This window comes from Nicotiana attenuata, unplaced genomic scaffold (assembly GCF_001879085.1).
Source record: "Nicotiana attenuata strain UT unplaced genomic scaffold, NIATTr2, whole genome shotgun sequence".
Taxonomy (NCBI): Eukaryota; Viridiplantae; Streptophyta; class Magnoliopsida; order Solanales; family Solanaceae; genus Nicotiana; species Nicotiana attenuata.
This window is the reverse complement of record NW_017671210.1, coordinates 67,029-88,946: the sequence shown is the minus strand read 5'-3', so window position 1 is coordinate 88,946 and position 21,918 is coordinate 67,029. Positions and strand designations below refer to the sequence as shown.

The 21,918-nt window shown below is 39.0% G+C and overlaps 2 protein-coding genes across 2 annotated transcripts; one reads left to right on the top strand and one right to left on the bottom strand.

Moving 5' to 3' along the window:
* Positions 1-13,494: 13,494 nt before the first annotated feature.
* LOC109206718 (probable LRR receptor-like serine/threonine-protein kinase At3g47570) lies at positions 13,495-17,237 on the top strand. The gene is made up of 2 exons (XM_019369572.1): positions 13,495-16,200; positions 16,340-17,237. Exons 1-2 carry the CDS (start codon positions 13,497-13,499, stop codon positions 16,696-16,698), a joined length of 3,063 nt encoding a protein of 1,020 aa, XP_019225117.1. The 5' UTR covers positions 13,495-13,496; the 3' UTR covers positions 16,699-17,237.
* On the bottom strand, positions 17,054-20,556 carry LOC109206719 (glyceraldehyde-3-phosphate dehydrogenase A, chloroplastic). The gene is made up of 5 exons (XM_019369573.1): positions 20,391-20,556; positions 20,165-20,278; positions 18,920-19,221; positions 17,805-18,049; positions 17,054-17,708 (listed from the first exon to the last, which is right to left on the bottom strand). The coding sequence occupies exons 1-5, from the start codon at positions 20,430-20,432 to the stop codon at positions 17,206-17,208; spliced, it is 1,206 nt and encodes a 401-aa protein (XP_019225118.1). The 5' UTR covers positions 20,433-20,556; the 3' UTR covers positions 17,054-17,205.
* Positions 20,557-21,918: the final 1,362 nt, after the last annotated feature.

Sequence of the window (21,918 nt, the reverse complement as noted above, 5' to 3'; positions counted from 1 at the left end):
GGGCGGAGTTGTTGAGTTATAGCCCGAGGGGCAAACCTTTATGTGTTTATCTATTTAATTACCTGTCATTTACTGTTTAGTTGTGTAACTGTGCCCGAGGGGCGGATTCTCTATGCTTATATGTTCTAGTTGTTTTGCATTCAATTGCTTAACTGTTGAAAAGCCATTTTTGAAGAAGTTTTAAACTGAACTAAGATGCTTTAAGAGATTTCACAGCTTCATTGCTTTCTTACTGGTTTTGTACTACTTCTATACAGCATGTTGATGCACTTTTCGTGATTTCTTATCACTCGGTCTTTATTTATGATTATTACTCACTGAGTCGGAGTAGTCACTTTACTCCCTGCACCTTGTGTGTAGATTCATGTATTTTCTGAACCTGGTAGCGAGTATTGGTTGATCGGAGGCAGAGTCATCGGAGTTTAGCAAGGTAGTTGTCGGCGTTCGCAGCACTGCTTTTCTCCCTTTTTATTCTATTAGTCTGTACTTAGTACATTTCAGACTTCATCAGTTGTATTTAGACCTTAGTAGATGCTCATGACTAGTGACACCCCGGTTTGGGATGTGTTTGGGTTGTACTTCCGCATTGTTATGATATTATCTGCTACTTAGTATTATTAAATCATGTTTTAGCCTGTTTTATTGTTGTTTAGCTGTTTAACTTTGAATTGGAAATCTGTCAGCTGGCCTTGTCTTCACGAGCGGCGCCATCACGACCGGGTCAAGGTTTAGGGTCGTGACAAGTTGGTATCAGAGCCTAGGTTACATAGGTCTCACGAGTCATGAGCAGGTTTAGTAGAGTCTCGCGGATCGGTACGGAGACGTCTGTATTTATCCTCGAGAGGCTGCAGAACCTTTAGGAAAACTCCATATTCTTGACATTCTTATCATGCGTCCTTGATTCAGCTTGAAATATAACCCTTTGAACTCCTTCCACGCATTCTTATGCGCGAACAAGCGCTCAGTATCAGATGTGCATCGATGGCTTGTGATTCCCTAATCGAGGGGCGAGATGTGATCTCTGTGTGTTTGACGTTGGGACAGTCTGGAGGACTTGAGGCCGGATTTTTACCTATAGCTTGAGCACCGAGGTGCTGATTATGTGAGCCGTGTTTTTGAACTTATATACTCAGTAGTGCCCCTATTAGTAGAAGTGATGGCTGGATGGCTATGCGATGAGTATGTTATGACTACGAGATGTGATCATATGATTTGGAAGAACCGAGAAGGGTCTGCTGGAGCATTGAAGAACTATTAGGTGCTTGATTTCCATCTTGATTCCAGGTATAGCCCCGAGTTATGGGTGTGTGAAGAACCTTTTCATGTTTCCTAGTTGGGAGTGAAGTAAATTTCATGTTGTGGTATGAGTTCAGACTCAGGAAGATCAAGCGACTGCGTAATGTTTATGACGGTGGAAGGTATATAGAAATGTTAGTTTGAGGCAAAACAGGTGGGTTATCTCATGCGGAGTGTTCTGAAGTTGTGTGATCCTTATGTTGTCTGTTAGAAGATCTCATTTACAAGTGAAATATATGTGTTGAAATTTAATTTTGGGTCGATTAAGAGAGTGGGTTTAACTGTTGCGAGAGTGAATACGAGATTTGCGGAAGATTTAAAGTACTAGATGGTCTGTGTTTCACGAGTTGATGAAGGATTGAGTTTAATCTCACTATGGTATTATGGCAGCAATAGAGTATATGCATTATGAGTTACTGTGTGTGTTTTGGCCTATGACTTCGAGCCAAGTGGAGGAGTCTGCTATTGAGTTGTTGATTGCACGGTTAAGTGCTAGGTTGGTTCCAGTTTGAGGCGTACTGGTGAATCAGTTATGGCCTACGGAGATTGAGACCGAGGATGGCTTGAGTAAAAATTCTTGGCAAAGGTTATAGTATGCTTCATAGGTGTATGAGAATTCACGGAATGTCTTGATTTGTTGTTGGTAAGGAATGCTCGGTGCATAGAGCAGGAAGTTGCTTGGTTGTATTGGGATGAGGTTACATTCTGTGGTGTCGGAGTGCTAATGAGGCACGGGTTGTTCGGTTCATTTGATTAGGATAATTGAAGCTTGAGTAGAGTGGATGACTCTAGAGAATGGTTCTAATGCGTTCAAGGTTTTACATGTAATAATTGGAGATTTTCAGGTGTATAATTTGGCTAGAAACTGAGGTTTGCATTGGAGGGTGTCAAGACTTGTGTCATTTCTATATCAATTAGGGATTCTTATATCGGTATTAGGAAGGTAATGGTTCCACATTCGCAAGAAGTCTCTTCGGGGTAGGTATTTTGAACATGGTGACTTTGGGAATATTTAAGAGAGTATCCAGCAGCTTATTAGCCTGGGACGGTGTGGTTTTATTTTTGGGTCTCGTGTGGCGAGTCTGGGTTGAGGAACTGTGGTGTTATGGCAAGCAGAAGTATCAAGTTAAAGGTAAATTAGAAGGAAACTCGGATAGATGGGATAGCTTGGTAGTAGGCCGAATCGGTATGGAGGATATGATTAGTTCTTTGGATGCTTATGAGGTAATGAGTTTATACAGGTGTTTCGCGACAATGCTCTTGGGTCTTAATGGCCTGCGTAGCCTGGTTGAGTCAGAAGGATTCAGTCCTGACGGTTTAGTTTTGTGCAAGTGGAATACAGAGAGTTGTTGATGGTTTCTACCACGGTTAGAGGTGTATATTTTCGGCGAGCGTGAGAAGCGTAGGATGTGTAGTGATTTTTCTTCTAGGTGGGATCAATGGAAAGTTCTCGACTAGTTGAGTACGTAGATGTTTGTGGCTCGGAAGGGATATGAAATTCTCATGTTATTTTAGGATGGTTTGGTATATGCGGTATGTGTGGAGGATTGAAATCTGCGTGTGTGAGGTAATGGTTCAGTTCTGAACGGAAGGTCATAAAATTCTTAGGCAGCACGGGCAGTTCCAGATAATTAGAGAAATGAGCTTCAGATGATTAGGGGAATGATCTTCAGATGATTAAGGAAATGGTATTGCTAATTGAGGTGATTTGACGAGGGTATATGTTTCAGAAAAAGTCAATGTGATTAAGTCGAGGGTACTTCGGTAGTATTGCGGCACTTTCTTGTTGGATCGACTGCTGATATTCGGATTTGCTTAGTAGCACAGAAGGATCATAAGAGTATCTCTCATGGGAATGATTGGGTATTAGAGGTGTGTTGTATACTCGGACGGTGGAATTGGAATCGGATATGGTGATTTGTGTGCTATATTGAGTTGGAGACTGGGAGTTCTCATATTCAGGCTATGCTGTGGTTGTGGGTCATGTGTATCGGCACTGTTTAGTGACTATCGGGGTTTGGAGACCCGAGGGGATCTTTTGCTGCTCGGTATGCTAGACTTTGGATGTGATTTTGGGTATGGATCGGTTGTCTCAGTGTTGTGTCATTCTGAGCTATTGCGCTAAGGCAGCGATGTTGGTGATGCCGGGAACGCCATGGATTCAGTGGCGAGGTTCGACGGATTATGTTCTTAGTAGGTTGGTTTTATATTCCGAAGACCCAGCAGATGGCTGGGAAGGATTATTTTTCTTATTTGGGCTTTCGTGATGGATGTCAGTGTAGAGACTCCTACCATTGATTCAGTTCCGGTGGTGAGGGACTTTTCGGATGTGTTCTTGTGGCCGGGCATGTCACCGGGCAACGCTGTTGATTTCGGTATTGATTTGATGCCGGGCACCGTATCATATGGCACCGGCAGAGTTAAAGGAGTTGAGGGAGCAGCTTCAGGGTTTCTTTGATGAGGGGTCCATTGGCAGGCCAATGTGGATGTGTGTTCTAACTTGAGTCGACTGGGTTGGCTCCGAGTTGTATTGCTGAGGGATGTGTGATTCGATTGTTATTGAGCCTACTGTGTTCTGAGGAGGCATATGAGTTACTTTTCCGTGTTGCGGGGCATTTGAATTTGTTGGTTATAGGCATATGCAGTGCGGTGTTATTGGGGTCTCTCAGAGGAGCTCGAGCGGGAGGAATATTGGATATTGTTCGGCGGATGGCGTATCGGTTATATCCTTTTGGGTTGAGTAGTGTTATGTATTTGCTTCACTATGGCCATAATGATTTGATTTGGTTCCACACATCAAATTGCGCGTGGTTGTCGATTTTGAGCATAATGACTTGAGGTGTTTCATGTGGACCAGTGTTTGGATAGGGTCGCGCATTGCAGAGAAGTTATGTGGAGGTATGACCCTTCGGGTTAGATTCGCGTATTCTGTTTCTACGACGTGTGATGGGTTCTCAGCATTTGTTGTGGTGGTACTGGTGAGTTGGTGGTACAACCCTTTCGTTCGAGTCGTCTTCATGATTGGAGTACATTCAGATTGTTGTTTATTGGTGCATGGATTGCACGAGTTGTGGCTTTAGATTGTATTGATATGTCATGTCACCAGAGTAGTGGTGTTGGATTAGATGAGATCGTCGGGATCTGAAATGAGTACAAACTGATTCGATTGTTGGAAGGATAATATTGAGATTTGGCTCAGAAATTTGCTATGGTCTTTGCCAACAGAGAAGTGGCTTCATGAATGGTTGATCTGAGAAATGGTTATGGCTTATTGCGTGTTTCATTTATTATTGGCGGTATATGAAAGTGACGGAATGAGACTTTAGTTGATAGAGGTTTTCTATCGATATTCGATTGTTATGTGCAGCTGCTATGATTAGAAGTTATCGCTACCAGTGTTTGAGTTATATGGTATATCATGTAATTGCACCTAAGGTTATAGATATGGTTTGTTACAGCTTGTTCGGACTTATTCACATTATAAATGTGAGATTTTGATCGTATTGAAGATTTCAAAAGTGGAAATGTGGTTCTAAGGTTTAAGGGCTAGGTTGGATTGTGAAATTTCAGTTATATCGTATTATCGTACCTATGTGATATAGGGTGACGTGGGATCACCCTCGGGTATATAAATGGTAAGGTTATTCGGCGATTGGTTGGCTTTTAGAACAACTCTCGGCACGTTCGAGGACGAACGTATGTTTAAGTGGGGGAGGATGTAACGACCCGACCGGTCATTTTGAGCTTTTGCACTTTGCTCGCCAGTTCTCGAGCATGACTTGCCCCGTGTAGTGTATTATGACTTATGTAAATCGTTGGCTTTGGTTTGCAGGATGATCAGAATGAATTTGGAAGAACAGTTCTCAGTTTGAAGCTTGAAATTTGAAAGGTTTTACCAATATTTGACTTGTTTGTATATGATCTCGGATCGGAATTTTTATGATTTGGTTAGCTCCGCTAGGTGATTTGGGACTTAGGAGCGTGATCGGAATGCATTTTTGAAGCCCGTGGAAGGTTTAGGCTTGAATTGGCGAGATTGAGATTTTGGCGATCTCTGGTTGGTAGGCGAGATTTTGATATAGGGGTCGGAGTGGAATTCCGAGAGTGGCAGTAGCTTCAATGTGTCATTTGGGATGTGTGTGCAAAATTTCAGATTTTTCGGACGTGGTTTGGTTGGGTTTTTGATCAAAAGCGGAATTCGGAAGATTTTAGAAAGTTTGGCTTCAATCCGATGTGTTTTGGGTTATTTGATGTTGTTTGAGGTGTTTTGATGATTGGAACAAGTTTGAATAAGGTATTAGAATATGTTTGTGCTTTTGGTTGAGGTCCCGAGGGCTTCGGGGTGATTTCGGATGGTTAACGGGGAAGTTTGGGTTTTGTTGCAGCTGCTATATTTGCTACTTCTGGTATTTTCGCACCTGCGGATTTGGGGACCGCAGGTGCGGCGCCGCATAAGCGGAGTTTTAGTCGCAGAAGCGGTAAAGGAAGAGAAGTGCAGGAGCCGCAGATGCGGTTGGCTGACCGCACCTGCGATGGCGCAGGTGCGGCTACGTGGTCGCAGATGCGATTTTTGGATTTTAAGTGAAAGCCGCAGAAGCTGCAATTTGACCGCAAATGCGGTACCGCAGGTGCGGTGGATTGACCGCAAATGCGGGGCCTGGTGTCATAAGTGAAATCCGCAGAAGCGGATGTTTTTCCGCAGAAGCGGAAGCGCAGATGCACTTATGGGATCGCAGGTGCGAAAGTGCTGGGCAGAATGTATAAAAATGCCCCTTCGCGATTTTCAGTATTTTGTTCACCATTTTTTGCGATTTTGGAGCTCCAGGCTGTGATTTCAAGAGGGGATCAAGTGTGTCCACAGAGGTAAGATACTTGGACTTTATACCTTGTGTTTATGGTGATTATATCATTGTTTAATCATGAAAATTTATGGAAAATTAGAGGAAGAGTTGGGAATTTAGGGCTTGAAATTGGAGAGTGAATTTTAGAATTTGAGTGACCATATGAGGTCGGATTTTGGTAAATTTGTTATGTATGAACTCGTGAGAGAATGAGGATTCCATTGATGTTAATTTTATCGGATTCCGAGATGTGGGCCTGGGGGTCGAATTTTGGTAATTTCGAGATTTGTGCTAATTGTTGATTATTTTCGCCTGGGCTTCATTCCCTTAGCCTATTTTGACGTCCTCGTTCTGATTTTGGATAGATTCGACGCGCGTGGAGGCCGATTCGAGGGGCAAAGGCGTCACGAGCTAGAGATTTAGCCGATTCGAGGTGAGTAGTGATTGTAAATGATGTTCTGAGGGTTTGAAACCCCGGATTGCACATCGTAGTGCTATATTGAGGTGAGTCACACGCTTGATGATGAGCGTGGGGTCGTGCACTAGTGGGGATTGTGACTTGGTCCGTCTCGATTGATGATTTTTCCGCGTATTTGACTGATATCTAATTTGCTATCATTATTATTTGGGCTGAATGCCATATTTGGGCTTCGTGCCAATTATTTGAACCCTTCGGGGATTTTTGTTGATATTTCCTCACTGTTTTGACTTTATACTTGAACCCAGTCATGTTATTTTCCACTGTTTTCAAAATTCAGCCATGCTCACTCAATTTTAATACTCAAATGATATTTAAATGATGTTTTAGGCTTAGAAACACTGTTTTACTGTTGCCTGAGAGGCTTATGTGATTTTGACTGAGTAAGGCCGAGGGCATGTGTTGTGAGGATATCTTTTGGGTTGAGCTGCACGCCGCAGCGGTGATACACTGATTTTGATTATGAGGCTGAGGGCCTGAGATTGTACGCCACGAGGTGTCCTGATATTGATATGAGGCCGAGAGCCTATTTATGATGCCACGAGATGGCTTGATATTGAGTTTGGACCGTAAGGGACCCCTCTAGGAGTCTGCACACCCCCAGTGAGCGCGGGTACCCATTGTGATGTGAGATATAGCCCGAGGGGCTGGTATTATTGTATGTGATTGCCCGAGGGGCTGGTATTGATCTGAGATATTGTCCGAGGGGCAGAGTCGTTGAGTAATAGCCCGAGGGGTGAACCTTTATATGTTTATCTGTTTAATTACCTGTCATTTACCTGTTTAGTTGTGTAATTGTGCCCGAGGGGCGGATTCTTGATGAGTGGTGATTTTACCACTCATTCTAGCCTCTTTTCCTTAGCTTTTATGTTCTTTTAATTATAAAATGAGGTTGTTTATGGTGGTTGTTGTCAAATTTTCAGGTAAATGATGCTACGAAGTGATTGGGATTGAATTGAAGTGGAATTTAGCAAAAGAGAGTGAAATTATGCAAAACTTCCAGTGATTCCGCTTCTGCGGAAGTTTGGTCGCAGAAGCGACCCCGCCCCTGCGTAATTTCGACCGCTTCTGCGGTGTATGCCTGGATTAGGATTTTTGCTTCTGCGGAGGAAAAGGCGGAGAAGCGATCACGCTTCTGCGAAGAAAAGAACCGCATCTGCGGTGACAGCGCAATTGACCAATGCCGCTTCTGCGATAAGAGTTCCGCTTATGCGGAGCCGCACCCGCGATGATTCTTCCGCAGGTGCGGAAATCGTGCATCAGACCTGGGCAGAATTGGCATTTGACAAGTCTTCACCCCAAACCATTTTTATACTCGTCCAAACAGATATTTGAGGGATCCTCTTCAGATCTTTGGCATATCTTTGGCATATCTTCAGAGGTATTTAAGGTAGTTCTACATTGGGAACTAGATGCCAGTGAGGCTATGTGGGTTGAAGAAAAACAAAGTGCAAAAAGAATGAAAAATGTGAGTAGTGTTCAAGGAGGGTGAAGTCACTTGTACCCAAATGTTTATCCGACCCTTCCCTAAACCTACATTACAAGCTTAACAAGTCCTTATGGGACCTCCAACCGAATATTCTTGAATATGTGATGAATTAAAATAAGGGCAAGCTTATGGTATGAGATGTTGTAACACTTGAAGTTCTTTGTGAGAGTGTGTCTTTTTGTAAAATTCGTCCCTCATGTTGTATTGTAAATATAGTGAATTTGGGACTTTCTTTCTTGTGAGGACACATGAATTAGGAAGGATTGGTGAAATTGAGTAAAGTGAGCATATGTAGTGGACCAGTGCTTTTGAGTCACTTCTTGAGGCTTATTTTTATCACTTGATTATTTTGAAACTCCTGTGCACATTCTTGAAGTTGTTTTTTTTCCTTTATGAGGGGGTCATTCGGGAAAAGATACACATACTTGAGCCTAATTGTTAGTACCAACCAAATCCATAAGTATGGTGCTTATATTGGAGAATGTGATTTGTACATAATATCAATACCACTTGTGTTTTAAATGGTGAATCCTCATTGAAGTGTTGGTTTTGATTTGCTTGAGGACAAGCAAAAGCTTTAAGTTGGGGGTGTTGATGAGTGGTGATTTTACCACTCATTCTAGCCTCTTTTCCTTAGCTTTTATGTCCTTTTAATTATAAAATGAGGTTGTTTATGGTGGTTGTTGTCAGATTTTCAGGTAAATGATGCTACGAAGTGATTGGGATTGAATTGAAGTGGAATTTAGCAAAAGAGAGTGAAATTATGCAAAACTTCCAGTGATTCCGCTTCTGCGGAAGTTTGGTCGCAGAAGCGACCCCGCCCCTGCGTAATTTCGACCGCTTCTGCGGTGTATGCCTGGATTGGGATTTTCGCTTCTGCGGAGGAAAAGGCGCAGAAGCGATCACGCTTCTGCGAAGAAAAGAACCACATCTGCGGTGACAGTGCAATTGACCAACGCCGCTTCTGCGATGAGAGTTCCGCTTATGCGGAGCTGCACCTGCGATGATTCTTCCGCAGGTGCGGAAATCGTGCATCAGACCTAGGCAGAATTGGCATTTCACAAGTCTTCACCCCAAACCATTTTTATACTCGTCCTAACAGATATTTGAGGGATCCTCTTCAGATCTTTGGCATATCTTTGGCATATCTTTGGGTTCATAGAGTTAGAGAGAACAAGTATTGAAGCTAGGGTTTTGCACACACACTTGGGTTTTGAAGATTGAAGCTTGTGGTTAAGATTTCTTACCCATTTATGTTTATTTCTTCATTTCCTTGCTTTGTATTGAATATTTAAGTGTGTAGTATTTTTTTCCAACACTTGAATCTTGTTTATGGAAATATTCATATTTAAAGTGTAGATTAAATACCTTGTTGTGCTTATGTATTGAATGATTTTTATTCTTTTATGAAGTGAGTTATTGTTATTTTAATTATTCTTGTTCTTTAATGTTTTCAAAGGGATTAGCTAACCCTAGGACTCGCCCATTAACTCCGAATTAATTTTGGAAAAGATAATTTGGGGTTGGGAAAGATTAATTAACAAGAACTTGAGGCGTTAACCCTCATTTTGTAGATTCTACCTAGGGATAGGATTGAACTACTTGTAGCCATTCCGGGTGTGCTTAATCTTCTAATTGTTTTAGGATAATTCAATTAGGAAGTCTTGTTAGTCTTCGGAAGAAGCTAATTAAAAATTATTATCCGTGGCTAATTAACATAAACTCGCTCATATTTGTAAAATCGTGAAATACATTGGATCGTTACTTGAGTGTAATTTCCGATGTAACCATACTTGTAGCCATTGATCATTTTGCTTGCTTTCTGGGTTAGTTTACATTTCCGCATTTAGATATAAATATTTTTAAAATCAAATTCTTAGTGTTTGGCATTGCGCGATAAGCGATAATTTTCTTACATTCCTAATCGCCTACACATTGTTCTCTGTGGGATTCGACCCCGACTCATAGTTGGGTAAATTATATTGCATGCGACCGTGTCTATTACTTTTTAGTAGTGGATTTGGACGTCATCAATTCTCTATGCTTATCTGTTCTAGTTGTTTTGCATTCAATTGCTTAACTGTTGAAAAGCCATTTTTGAAGAAGTTTTAAAGTAAGAGATGCTTTAAGAGATTTCACAGCTTCATTGCTTTCTTACTGGTTTTGTACTACTTCTATACAACATGTTGATGCACTTCTCGTGATTTCTTATCACTCAGTCTTTATTTATGATTATTACTCACTGAGTCGGAGTACTCACTTTACTCCCTGCACCTTGTGTGCAGATTCAGGTATTTTCTGAACCCGGTAGCGGGTATTGGTTGATCGGAGGCAGAGTCATCGTAGTTTAGCAAGGTAGCTGCCGGCGTTCGCAGCATTGCTTTTCTCCCTCTTTATTCTATTAGTCTATACTTAGTACATTTCAGACTTCGTCAGTTGTATTTAGACCTTAGTAGATGCTCATGACTAGTGACACCCCGGTTTGGGCGTGTTTGGGTTGTACTTCCGCACTGTTATGATATTATCTGCTACTTAGTATTATTAAATCATGTTTTAGCCTGTTTTATTATTGTTTAGCTGTTTAACTTCGAATTGGAAATGTGTCGGCTGGCCTTGTCTTCATGAGAAGCGCCATCACGACCAGGTCTGGGTCAAAATCACATGTAATCTAGACAACTAGTATAAACGGGATTTCACCGATTACTTCTTGAAGTGTGAACAAAGCTCCTCTATCATGCGAGCCTCCAATTCCGCAGCAATTCGATGAAATCTCCATCACCCGCACGATCATGATCTCCGATCGTTCCACGGTCTTCTACTGGTATACCCAAATAATATCCGAAAATAGTAATTTCGTGGGGGCAAAATTTTCTAGGAAAAAGGGGCTGAAATTCGGTCACCATGTACTACTCCTTGTAGGTAGAAAACCTTATGTATTTATAGCACAAGTTTTAAGGGTTAAAACCCTTTTCCAAAACCTGTTGGGTTTTCTTTTCCACCAGAAAAAGAATTCCTTTATTTCATATTATTTTGGCACAGTAGGGACCACATAATTTAATTAACAAGGCTTCCAATTATGGAATTAATTTCTAATTTTCGAAATTAATATCTACCATAATTAATTACGAATTATTCCACTAAAAATTCGTAATTGCACTCCTTATTCAATTTCGAAATTCATCCATTAAATCTTATTTAACTCCCCATGTTAAGATTCAGATATTAATCAATCAAATTAAATTACTGACGATTTAATTTATTGATTATTTCCTTTAGACTTTCGCTTAACTTATTTCATGTGTCGGATACAAAATCCACCGGCCGGGTTTACACATAAAAACTTATAAGCTTTCATAAAGGTGTATCATCAATCTCTAACCGAGACATAGATTCCATCAACTAACTATTACTTCGCCAATGTACATTATTATTATTATTATCCAATTTACTAGGCATATTGACTCACGAAAGAATCTCGCCTTTTAATAAATTAAAACAATAATAATATACACAGCTAATAATAATTATATCAAGATTAAGAGTATAAGTACATTTAACGGCTAGAGAGTTTATTTTATTAAGTCAGTATAAAATGCTTATCTCTACTTGGTCCGTTCAATACATACAAAATGTACTAGCACAAGAAGTTGGAATTAAACCATTCCCATAATCAAGATAAATAATATTTAATCTTGTGCTACAATCATTCCTGATGGTTTGTCCAATTACATCATTAGATTGTGAACTCAAACTTTATACTTATAAGAACCGATGATTTATCTTCCGTGTATAAGCTAAACTCTATACACTAAATCATCTACTATATAAGCAAAGGACACAGACTAATATATGATCTATTTAAAACTTTATTAAAACTGAATAAACAATTATTTCATAATAAATACTATATCTAAACCAAACTCATGGTTAATAGTATATATCTTTAACATGATGGACAATGTAAAGATGGATCCAGATTTTGAACATAACAAAATCCTCACTCTGCTATAATGTTCATTGTTTACACAAGTAACAAAAAGGGAGTTGCTGTTAAACTAATCCATGTTTATTAAGTACAGATAGCTCTATAAAATAACAATATCAGCTGTCCTTATGCATATGCATGTATTGTATAGAGCTTAGTGTTTGACCAATTTAAAACAAGGTTGAGAACAAGTCTTAGCAGATTATGAAAGCTTGACTTTGGGAATTACATCTTAGTCAACTTATCATTAGTTAAGTAATAATCAAGTTAAACTTTTTTAAAACAAGTTGATAACAAGTTTTAGCAGATTCTAATAGCTTGACTTTGGGAATTACATCATAGTCAAAAGAAGAAATACAGTTGGTCATTTATGCATCTGCAAGTTACAATATGACCGGTCTACAGTTGCCTCTAATAACTCATTTATTTTATATACCAATTTGCCCTGTCTGTATACTCATGCTAAGGAGTGAATTACTCAAATAGTCACTCAACTATCCGAAATTACCTACTAAAGTCATCTTTAGCACTCAACTATGTCTACAACAACAATAACGACGACCCAGTGAAATCCCAATAGTGGGGTCTGAAGAGGGTAGTATATACGCAGACCTTACCCCTACCCCGAGGGGGCACTCAACTATACCTATAGCACTCAAAAGATCAACTAAATTTCTCAAACTTTTGATTGCCAAATACATATTCTACCCTCTACACTACTTGTCTTTTTTTTTTTTAAAACTTTTTAATATTAATTTTCTCTTTTTAATTTATATTATGAACTTATCTATAGAATAAAAGAAAAATTATTGAGTGACCTTCTAAGTGCTATAGGCAAAGTTAAGTGACTTTTCTGTTAGTCTAGGGGTGGCAAAATGGTTAAAAGAAAATAGTTAACCACCCATATTATTCACTAAAAAATGGGTTGGATAATGAACTTTTTAAAAACGGGTCAAATATGGATTAAAACCATATTTTCCATTTAGAAAATGGATAACCAATTGATGACCAATGTGTTACACTTTTACATTTGAAAACCTCAAATTGGGGGTTCCTCAAGTTGGCAAGATTAGGAATTCTCCCAAAAGTAATCATATTCATGAAGCCATGTATAATATGGTTACCCATATTATCCGCCGATTATCCCTTTTTTATCTGTGTTAAATATGGGTCGGGTTGGATAATTTGTCCGTTTTTTATACCCGTTTTCGACCCGTCCCATATCCAATCCGCCCCGCCCGTTTGCCACCCCTATCTGTTACAATCGAAAGAAAGATGACTCTACTAGATAATTTGAGATTGTTGAGTAACCATTTAATTAATGGACTCCGTACTAAGCTGTGTAGCTTGATAGCCTCCTCTATATATTCTCAAGAGTTTAGAGACAAAAACACCACCAAATTTGTTATGCTTTTGCATTCGCATATGGATTCAGCATTGTTCTCCTCCTATCACTCAGTAACTAGTAAATTTTCCCTTGTATTCTTCATTACAAGTTTTCTTTGTATTTCTGTGGCATTGTGTCATGGCAATGACACAGACCAACAAGCACTACTTGCATTCAGGAGAGCAATAAAGGATCCTTTTGGATATATGAAACCATGGAATGTATCCACAAACTTTTGCCAGTGGCCTGGTATCACTTGTGGACGTAAACACATGAGAGTCGTTCAACTAAACCTCGCGAACCAAAATCTAGATGGTCCCTTGTCGCCCTTTATTGGCAACATGAGTTTTCTCAGGTCTCTATACCTGTCAAACAATAGCTTCCGTGGTGAAATCCCCTCGGAGATAGGTCGTTTGAGAAGGCTACAACGATTGAATCTTGGTAACAACACATTTCATGGTGATATTCCCTCAAATTTATCAAGGTGCTCAAATCTTGTATCTCTTCTCCTTGGAGGTAACAAGTTAGTCGGAAGTCTTCCTCCGGAGCTAGGCTCATTGTCCAAACTCGAATACTTGTTACTCACTCGAAACAACTTGACAGGTGAAATCCCTTCTTCTTTTGGAAACTTAACTTCATTGAAAGGATTCTATGCACCATTGAATAATCTTCATGGGAAAATCCCTGACTCACTCGGGCAGCTAAAGAACTTAAAATTTTTAGGAATAGCTGCAAACAATTTGATAGGTACCATCCCTTATGCAATCTTCAACATCTCTTCCATGACAACATTTGATGTTGGAATAAACCAAATCCAAGGTACTCTTCCTTCAAGTTTGGGAATCACCCTCCCCAATCTTGAACTATTTATAATTGGTGGGAACAATATTTCTGGATTAATACCATCTTCATTGTCCAATTCATCAAAGTTAGTGTATTTTCTTGCGGGAGGTAATCAACTTACAGGAAGTGTACCAAGTCTTGAAAACCTGAATGAGCTTCAACAGTTAACCATTCCAGGGAATTATCTTGGAACTGGAGAACCAAATGATTTAAGTTTCATATCCTCTCTGACGAACGCATCTAGTTTCAGAATTTTGGAGATGCAGTTCAATAGTTTTGGAGGAATTCTGCCTGTATCCTTCCGAAATCTCTCAACTGAGCTTCAGGTTGTGCAGTTGTCATACAACAAAATACGTGGTAACATACCGGCTGAGATTGGAAATTTCATCAACTTGGAAGAATTTCAGGTGAGGGAAAACTTACTCACTGGTACTATTCCTACAAGTTTTGGGAAGGTTAAGAAAATGCAGATTTTGGATTTGTCTCAGAATAGATTTTCTGGGAATATTCCATCATCTCTAGGAAATCTGAGTGTAGTAACCATCCTTCTTTTTCACGATAATGATCTTACGGGTGAGATACCAGCAAGTTTAGGAAATTGCAATAATTTGATTGAAATATATGCTGCTCAAAATAACATGTTAGGACAGATACCTAAGGAACTTTTTACTCTCTCTTCCTTAGTTGCTGTAGATATTTCTGAGAACCATCTAGATGGTTTCATTCCTCTCGAAGCTGGACATATGAGAAATCTCGAATATCTCAATGTTTCCGAGAACAACTTGACTGGAAAAATACCAAGTACCATTGGTAGCTGTGTGAGACTTGAAGTCTTAGACATGAAAGGAAACTCTTTTCAAGGAACTATTCCACCTTCATTTAGTTCTTTGAGAGGTCTCCATGTTTTAGACCTTTCTAGGAATAACTTGTCTGGTCAAGTACCAAATTACTTGGAAGATTTCAAGTTTCAACTCCTGAATTTGTCGTTCAATGGTTTCGAAGGAATGTTGCCTAATGAAGGCATCTTTAAGAATGCAAGTGCAATATCAGTAATTGGAAATCCAAAACTTTGTGGGGGTGTGCCTAACATGCATCTTCCAGAGTGCGACATCAAAAGATCAAAAAAATTTGGTTCGAGGTTTATCCTCAACATTGTAATGTCTATTGTCTTTGGTATACTAGGACTTACCATTCTAGTCATTTTACTATTTTTTTTCTTATTCAAGAAACCAAAAAAGGGGCCTGTTTTGAGCTCATTTGGCGAATCTCTCATAAATGTATCTTACCAAAATTTGCTTCAAGCTACTAATGGATTCTCTGAAGACAACTTGATTGGTGCTGGTAGCTATGGATCTGTGTATAAAGGAACTCTTGACGGAGGAATAGTCGTCGCAGTGAAAGTATTAAACCTCTCGCGGCATGGAGCTTCCAAAAGCTTTATGGCTGAATGTGATGTCTTGAGAAACATAAGACATCGGAATTTGGTCAAGGTTCTCACAGCTTGTTCGGGAATCGACTATCAAGGGAATGATTTCAAGGCATTGGTTTACGAGTTTATGGCTAATGGAAGCCTCGAAGACTGGTTGCATCTGAATCCAAGTGAAGATGCAAATCTGGCAGAATCAAAAAAGTTGAATATTCTTCAAAGGCTCAACATTGCTATTGATGTCGCTTCTGCAATCGATTATCTTCATCACCACTGTGAGACTCCGATAATTCACTGTGATCTCAAGCCAAGCAACATTCTTCTAGACGATAGATTGGTCGGTCATATTGGTGATTTTGGTTTGGCAAAATTCCTTCAACCAACTGCACAAAATTCTTCTGTTTCAGAAGGAAGCTCTAGTCTTATTAGAGGAACTATTGGTTACACTGCTCCAGGTAACTGTTTCTCTCATTCATTGTTTTTCTCTATAACAAGAAACTTGTTGCAAACTATTTACTTTTATAACATCAAGTCCTACTAAGTTATGTTCCTATTAAGAAACTAAAGTTCCTTATTTTGTTTTGTGAATTTTAGAATATGGGATGGGCAGCGAGCTATCGACTTGTGGTGATGTGTACAGCTTCGGAATCCTCTTGCTTGAAATGTTCATAGGAAAAAGGCCAACAGATGGAATGTTTAGCGATGGTTTAGACCTGCCGAGTTTTGCTAAGTATGCGTTGCTTAATGGAGCTACAGAAGTCATAGAACCATCCCTTATTTCCGGAAGTAATGAAGAGGATGGAGGTCAAAACACAAGTATGCACCAGAATGAGGAGTGTCTGGTTTCTATACTTCAAGTTGGGGTTGCTTGTTCTGCATATTCTGGAGCTGAAAGAATGAACATCACTGAAACTGTTTCCAAATTGTACTCTATCAGAGATGCTGCCATGTGACAAGGAGGTCACGGGTTCGAGCCGTGGAAACAGCCTCTTGTAGAAATGCAGGGTAAGGCTGCGTAAAATAGACCCTTGTGGTCGCCCTTCCCCGGACCCCACGCATAGCGGGAGCTTAGTGCACCCGGCTGCCACTACTCTATCAGAGATGCTCTTCTGAAATCAGAAAAAAATTCAGGAGCATGCTGAAAACATCTTTTCTTTTCTAGTTATAAGTTAACTGTGTCTTTGTTGTTGTTACCAATGAGTATAATAAGTTTCTTCTTCAGTACTTAGGCTATTCATCACCTGATTACATGATGTTAGAACTACAGAATATCTTGTAATAAGTATAAGCAGAATCAAAATCAGATTGTATAAAGACAAGAAGGAAACTTTTATTGAAGCTGAGATTTCACAAGGTGGAAAATTGTTTTGGTTCTCATTACAATTTTCAAAAAGGAATAATAATCTACAAGCAGTGGAAAAAATTTAAGCAACTATTTAGCAGTACTGTTATTTCATATTTCATTTCCACTGGTTTGCAACAATGTCAGCAAGATCAACCACCCTCTGTGAGTAACCCCATTCATTGTCATACCAAGCAATAACCTTAACCATGTCATCTCCCATGACCATAGTAAGTGAAGCATCAACAGTTGATGACACATCACTGCACCGGAAGTCGACCGACACGAGTGGTTCATCGCAGACATCGAGAATGCCCTTGAGCTCCTTGTCAGCAGCCTCCCTAAATGCAGCATTCACTTCCTCAGCAAATGTCTTCTTGGTGACTTGAACGACAAGGTCCACAACCGAGACGTTAGGGGTTGGCACACGGAGGGCAATGCCGTTGAGCTTCCCCTTAAGGCTTGGGAGGACAAGGGCCACGGCCTTAGCAGCACCAGTTGAGGTTGGAACTATGTTGAGGGCTGCAGCTCGTGCACGTCTAAGGTCCCTGTGGCTAGCATCAAGAAGCCTTTGGTCACCAGTGTAAGAGTGAGTAGTTGTCATTGTTCCCTTGATAATGCCTATGCAAGAAAAAATATTAGTTTATGAATTTAAGTTATATGCATTGACAGTAAAGAACAGTTATGCTCGTGTATAACTAGATAAAGATGTATTACCGAATTTTTGGTCAAGAACCTTGACAAAAGGAGCAAGGCAGTTGGTGGTGCAAGAGGCATTGCTGATGATAGGTTCATCAGGGTTGTAGAGATCAGCATTGACACCAACAACATATGTGGGGATGTCACCTTTTCCGGGAGCGGTGATGAGCACCTTCTTGGCTCCGGCCTGGATGTGTTTTCCGGCACCTTCTCTGTCGACAAACACTCCGGTACCTTCTATCACCAAATCAATCCCAAGATCTCTGAACAAATTACACAAACATTTTGAACATTAGTAGCTGTTAGAGGTTGAAGGGGAGCCTTGGCGTAACTGCTAAAGTTGCTGCCATGTGACCAGAAAGTCACGGGTTCAAGTCGTGGAAACATCCTTTTACAGAAATGCAGGGTAAGGCTGCGTACAATAGACCCTTGTGGTCCGGTCCTTTCCCGGACCTAGTGCATAGAAGGAGGTTAGTACACCGGGATGCCTTTTAGTAGCTGTTAGAAGTTGACTAGATATCACAAGCTAGTATTATATACTAGATAGCACATGAGCTAACTTAAACATGTTATCATGATTCATTACTAGCTACTCACTGTTGGACATTGTTAAAACTTATAACTATTGTTTCATATTTTTGTTTTTTTTTTCTCACCATAATAACAAATTCACTTGCAATGCTGGTGTTGTTCTTGGACCACACATACTACACTAATCACACTAAAAACAAGTGCAGGGGCAGAGTTAGAGTGGCGGGAGCGGGTTCAACCGAACCCAGTAGTTTTGGTTCGAACCTTGTATTTGTCTTAGCAAAATCTATTGCATATGTATAAATTATGAATTTAGAATCCAGTAACTTAAATATAAACTTGAAATATTAGCTAGCGCCTCTGAACAAGTGAATTGTTATTTTGATAATTCAAAGTCTTGTACATTGAAAGTATAATGAATTGTTTACACTATCCATACTAAAAAACCAATTATAGATGACAACAAATAATAAGGTAAATCTTTTTAACTTGAGAAAAGAGGATAACTAACTTACTGTAGCCGGTTAAGATATAAATTTCCTTACACTATATATGAATACAACTTAAATCCTTTATTTACATGTTAGAATGAAAGAACTTACCCCCAGGGGAGGTTGACGGGGTTGCGGTCGGAGACGACTTGGATGACTTTTCCGTCGACGGAGATGCCGTCAGTGCCGACGGGCTTGACGTCAGCATCAAAGATGCCAAGGGTGGAGTCATATTTGAGAAGGTGAGAGGCTTGCTTGACACCACCAGTGTCATTGATGGCAATGACATCAAGAGGAGAGTCTTTCCTACCATGCCAACACCTCAAGAAATTCCTTCCAATTCTTCCAAATCCATTGATGGCCACTTTCAACTTGGCCTCCACTACTCCCCTCTTGTTGTTCCCTCCTCCAATCTGCATTTTTATAAAATCCAATTACATTGTAATTACCACAAGAAATATCTTAGCACTTCACAATCTAAGGTAAATGATTTTTTTTTTATTTTTTTTAAATATTGACAATAACTGTTGCAAGTGCAATTTAGATGTTATACAATGTTATCATTAATTCAATGTTCTAAATTCTCTTTAAGAATAGCAGGTGTCTGATCTTCCTTCAAACTTATGCAATTACCAATTTAAATGAAGATCCTTGTGTGGGACTACTTCTTTTTCTTTTCTCTAACGATCATTTTCTAACTTATGCAATCAAATCTTCCTATACTAAAGAGGGACGGAAATTATACACAATGAAAAAGTGAATCAACATCCAACATAAAAAAAGAAGCACAGACTACGACAAGAACAGAGCGCGAGTCTTGATCACAATAGACATGAAGGATACATATTCTTATTTTCTTCTGCTTTCTCTTTTTTATTGGATTTAAGTAATATATACTGAGTTACATTATCAGTATAGTTTAACTTGTGACAGTAGATTCGGTACTGTATTTGACTTACTGGAGAGTTAAAAAAAACTTTTGAAGAAAAAAGTATTCCAAAGAAGATGACAAAAGATGATTTTAAGTGGAGTAAGTTTTCCATATTTTAATACAGTATTAAGACGGTTAATAAAGAGGTTAGTGTCAATTCCAATATTAAGCATTGGTTAGCTAAAATTCACTATTAATTTTTCAAAAAGTCTTGGTAAATGAATTAAGGGTAAAAATTGCATTCCTTTTGATATGCTAAAAGTTACAAGTAAAAATGAAAATGTATTATTATAATGCTAGACAAATAAAAGTGAGCAGAGGAAATACTTGTAACTATCTTACAAATAACTGATCTGACATCTTTATGCTTGAACAAGCTATTAGACTCAATCATTCAAAGATGAAAATACAATAATAGTACTCACAACAGAGGTTTGAAAGGCAACAACAGAGAGCAAGTCATCGTTCGTTTTCCTTCCAAATGGAATAGCTGATGAGGTACGCAGCCCTGAGAATTCAGAGAATCCTCTGTTGCTGACCTGCATTCTCATCAATACAACAAACAAGAACTCAACAAAAATGTTACATTTGGTTAAGTTAATAACAAGAAAAAAGGATAATATTAATTATATGAGTGAGTGAAAGAGGAACCTGAAGAGAAGAGTTGGCTACTGAGAGAGCAGCCGAAGCCATTGTTCTTTTTAGAAATGCAGCAGAAGAATGTGGTATTTGGTGTGGAAGTTTAAGAAATATGGAAGGTATAAGGTGATGAGTAGGACAAAATGGATGGAGGGAAGAAAATGGATGAGATTATGGATGATAACTAGATAGATAGCCTCTCACTCATTGTATGGCTGTGGTTGCCTACTTGCATGTTCTCTTTTTTCCTTATGTGCTAGACCTTTTGTATTTTCAAGTATCCGGAATCCAGTGGTCCGACTAATCTAGATTCGTATATTTTTTTCACCTTCTTTAATCAACGAGTTTAATTTCTTGAGCCGAGGGTCTATCGAAAATAACGTCTCTACCTTCTCAAAGTAGAGGTAAGGGTTGCATACACATTGCCCTTCTCAGATTTGTGAAATTACACTGGTTCGTTGTTATTGCTGTTGTTGTAATAAGCTTAACTTCTATACACCAAAAGCGTAAACAACTTTAAACTATTACTTAAAAGAGAGTTGCTAGTAATTGCCTATAATAAGTGAAATTAGTAGCATGAAGAATAAGGCAAATAATTAACCTACTAGGACAAGCCAAATTATATTAATTGTGTAAAAGTTCTTGTCACGTTTACTGCATATAATTAAACCCTTAATATATTCAGGGTAGTTTCTATTTTTAGAAATTAGTATTATTATACTTCTGTTTTATTTTAGCTGAATTTTATGCTATATCTTGTGAAGAGATCCCTTTTAATTTTGTTTTGAATGTCTATTAGACCAAATTTTAGAATGCCATCTAACATTAAGAACTCTGACTTCTACAAATAAAACTTGAAGATTTAAGAAACAATGTCAAAATATTCAAGATTTTATTTTTTATTTTTTTCGAAATATTAATTATACATAAAGAAATATTGATATGTCGTATGAAATCTAATTTCAGAATCTTCTTGTTTGACTCTCGAAAGTGAAATATGATTATCATGTTATTTCATGTACAAACTGAACATTTGATACAAGCACAATTTTTCTATAAGTTTAATTTGTACGTTATTAAATTGTAATTCAAATTTATAGTTTTATGTGATCAATAAAAGAAAAATTCTTTTTCTTTTGTTGTCAAACAGTTATTTGTGTTATTTTATGTGCAATTTCTTTTCTTATTTTTCTTCTGTTAAATTTTAAAGGTCCATATAAATTGGTCAGGTCACAGTTATTGCTATCCATAAGAAATTGCCACCTTGTCACTGAAACTCCCTGCCATTGGACAGCCAATGACTAGATATACTTTGTCCATATCTGTTTTTATTTTTCGATTTTTCATCCGGCGTCCGATACGCGCATTGGAGCTCAACTATATTCAGATTCGCGCTGCATAGCGCCCCATTCGGGGAGAAGCGCTCCCTACCAAGAATTTTTTCATACCCAGAACTCGAACCCGAGACCTCTGGTTAAGGGAAGAACAGCCTCATTCGCTGCACCACATCCTTTGGTGGTTTTGTCCATATCTATCTTAA

Bases quoted from the DNA above. Each gene is read 5' to 3' on its own strand.
- LOC109206718 (XM_019369572.1), top strand. From the start codon at position 13,497: ATGCTTTTGCATTCGCATATGGATTCAGCATTGTTCTCCTCCTATCAC. The intron at 16,201-16,339 runs GTAACTGTTTCT...TGTGAATTTTAG, and splicing joins TATTGGTTACACTGCTCCAG to AATATGGGATGGGCAGCGAG.
- LOC109206719 (XM_019369573.1), bottom strand. From the start codon at position 20,432: ATGGCTTCGGCTGCTCTCTCAGTAGCCAACTCTTCTCTTCAG. The intron at 18,050-18,919 runs GTAAGTTCTTTC...TAATTTGTTCAG, and splicing joins CCCGTCAACCTCCCCTGGGG to AGATCTTGGGATTGATTTGG. The intron at 17,709-17,804 runs GTAATACATCTT...TTTCTTGCATAG, and splicing joins GGTTCTTGACCAAAAATTCG to GCATTATCAAGGGAACAATG.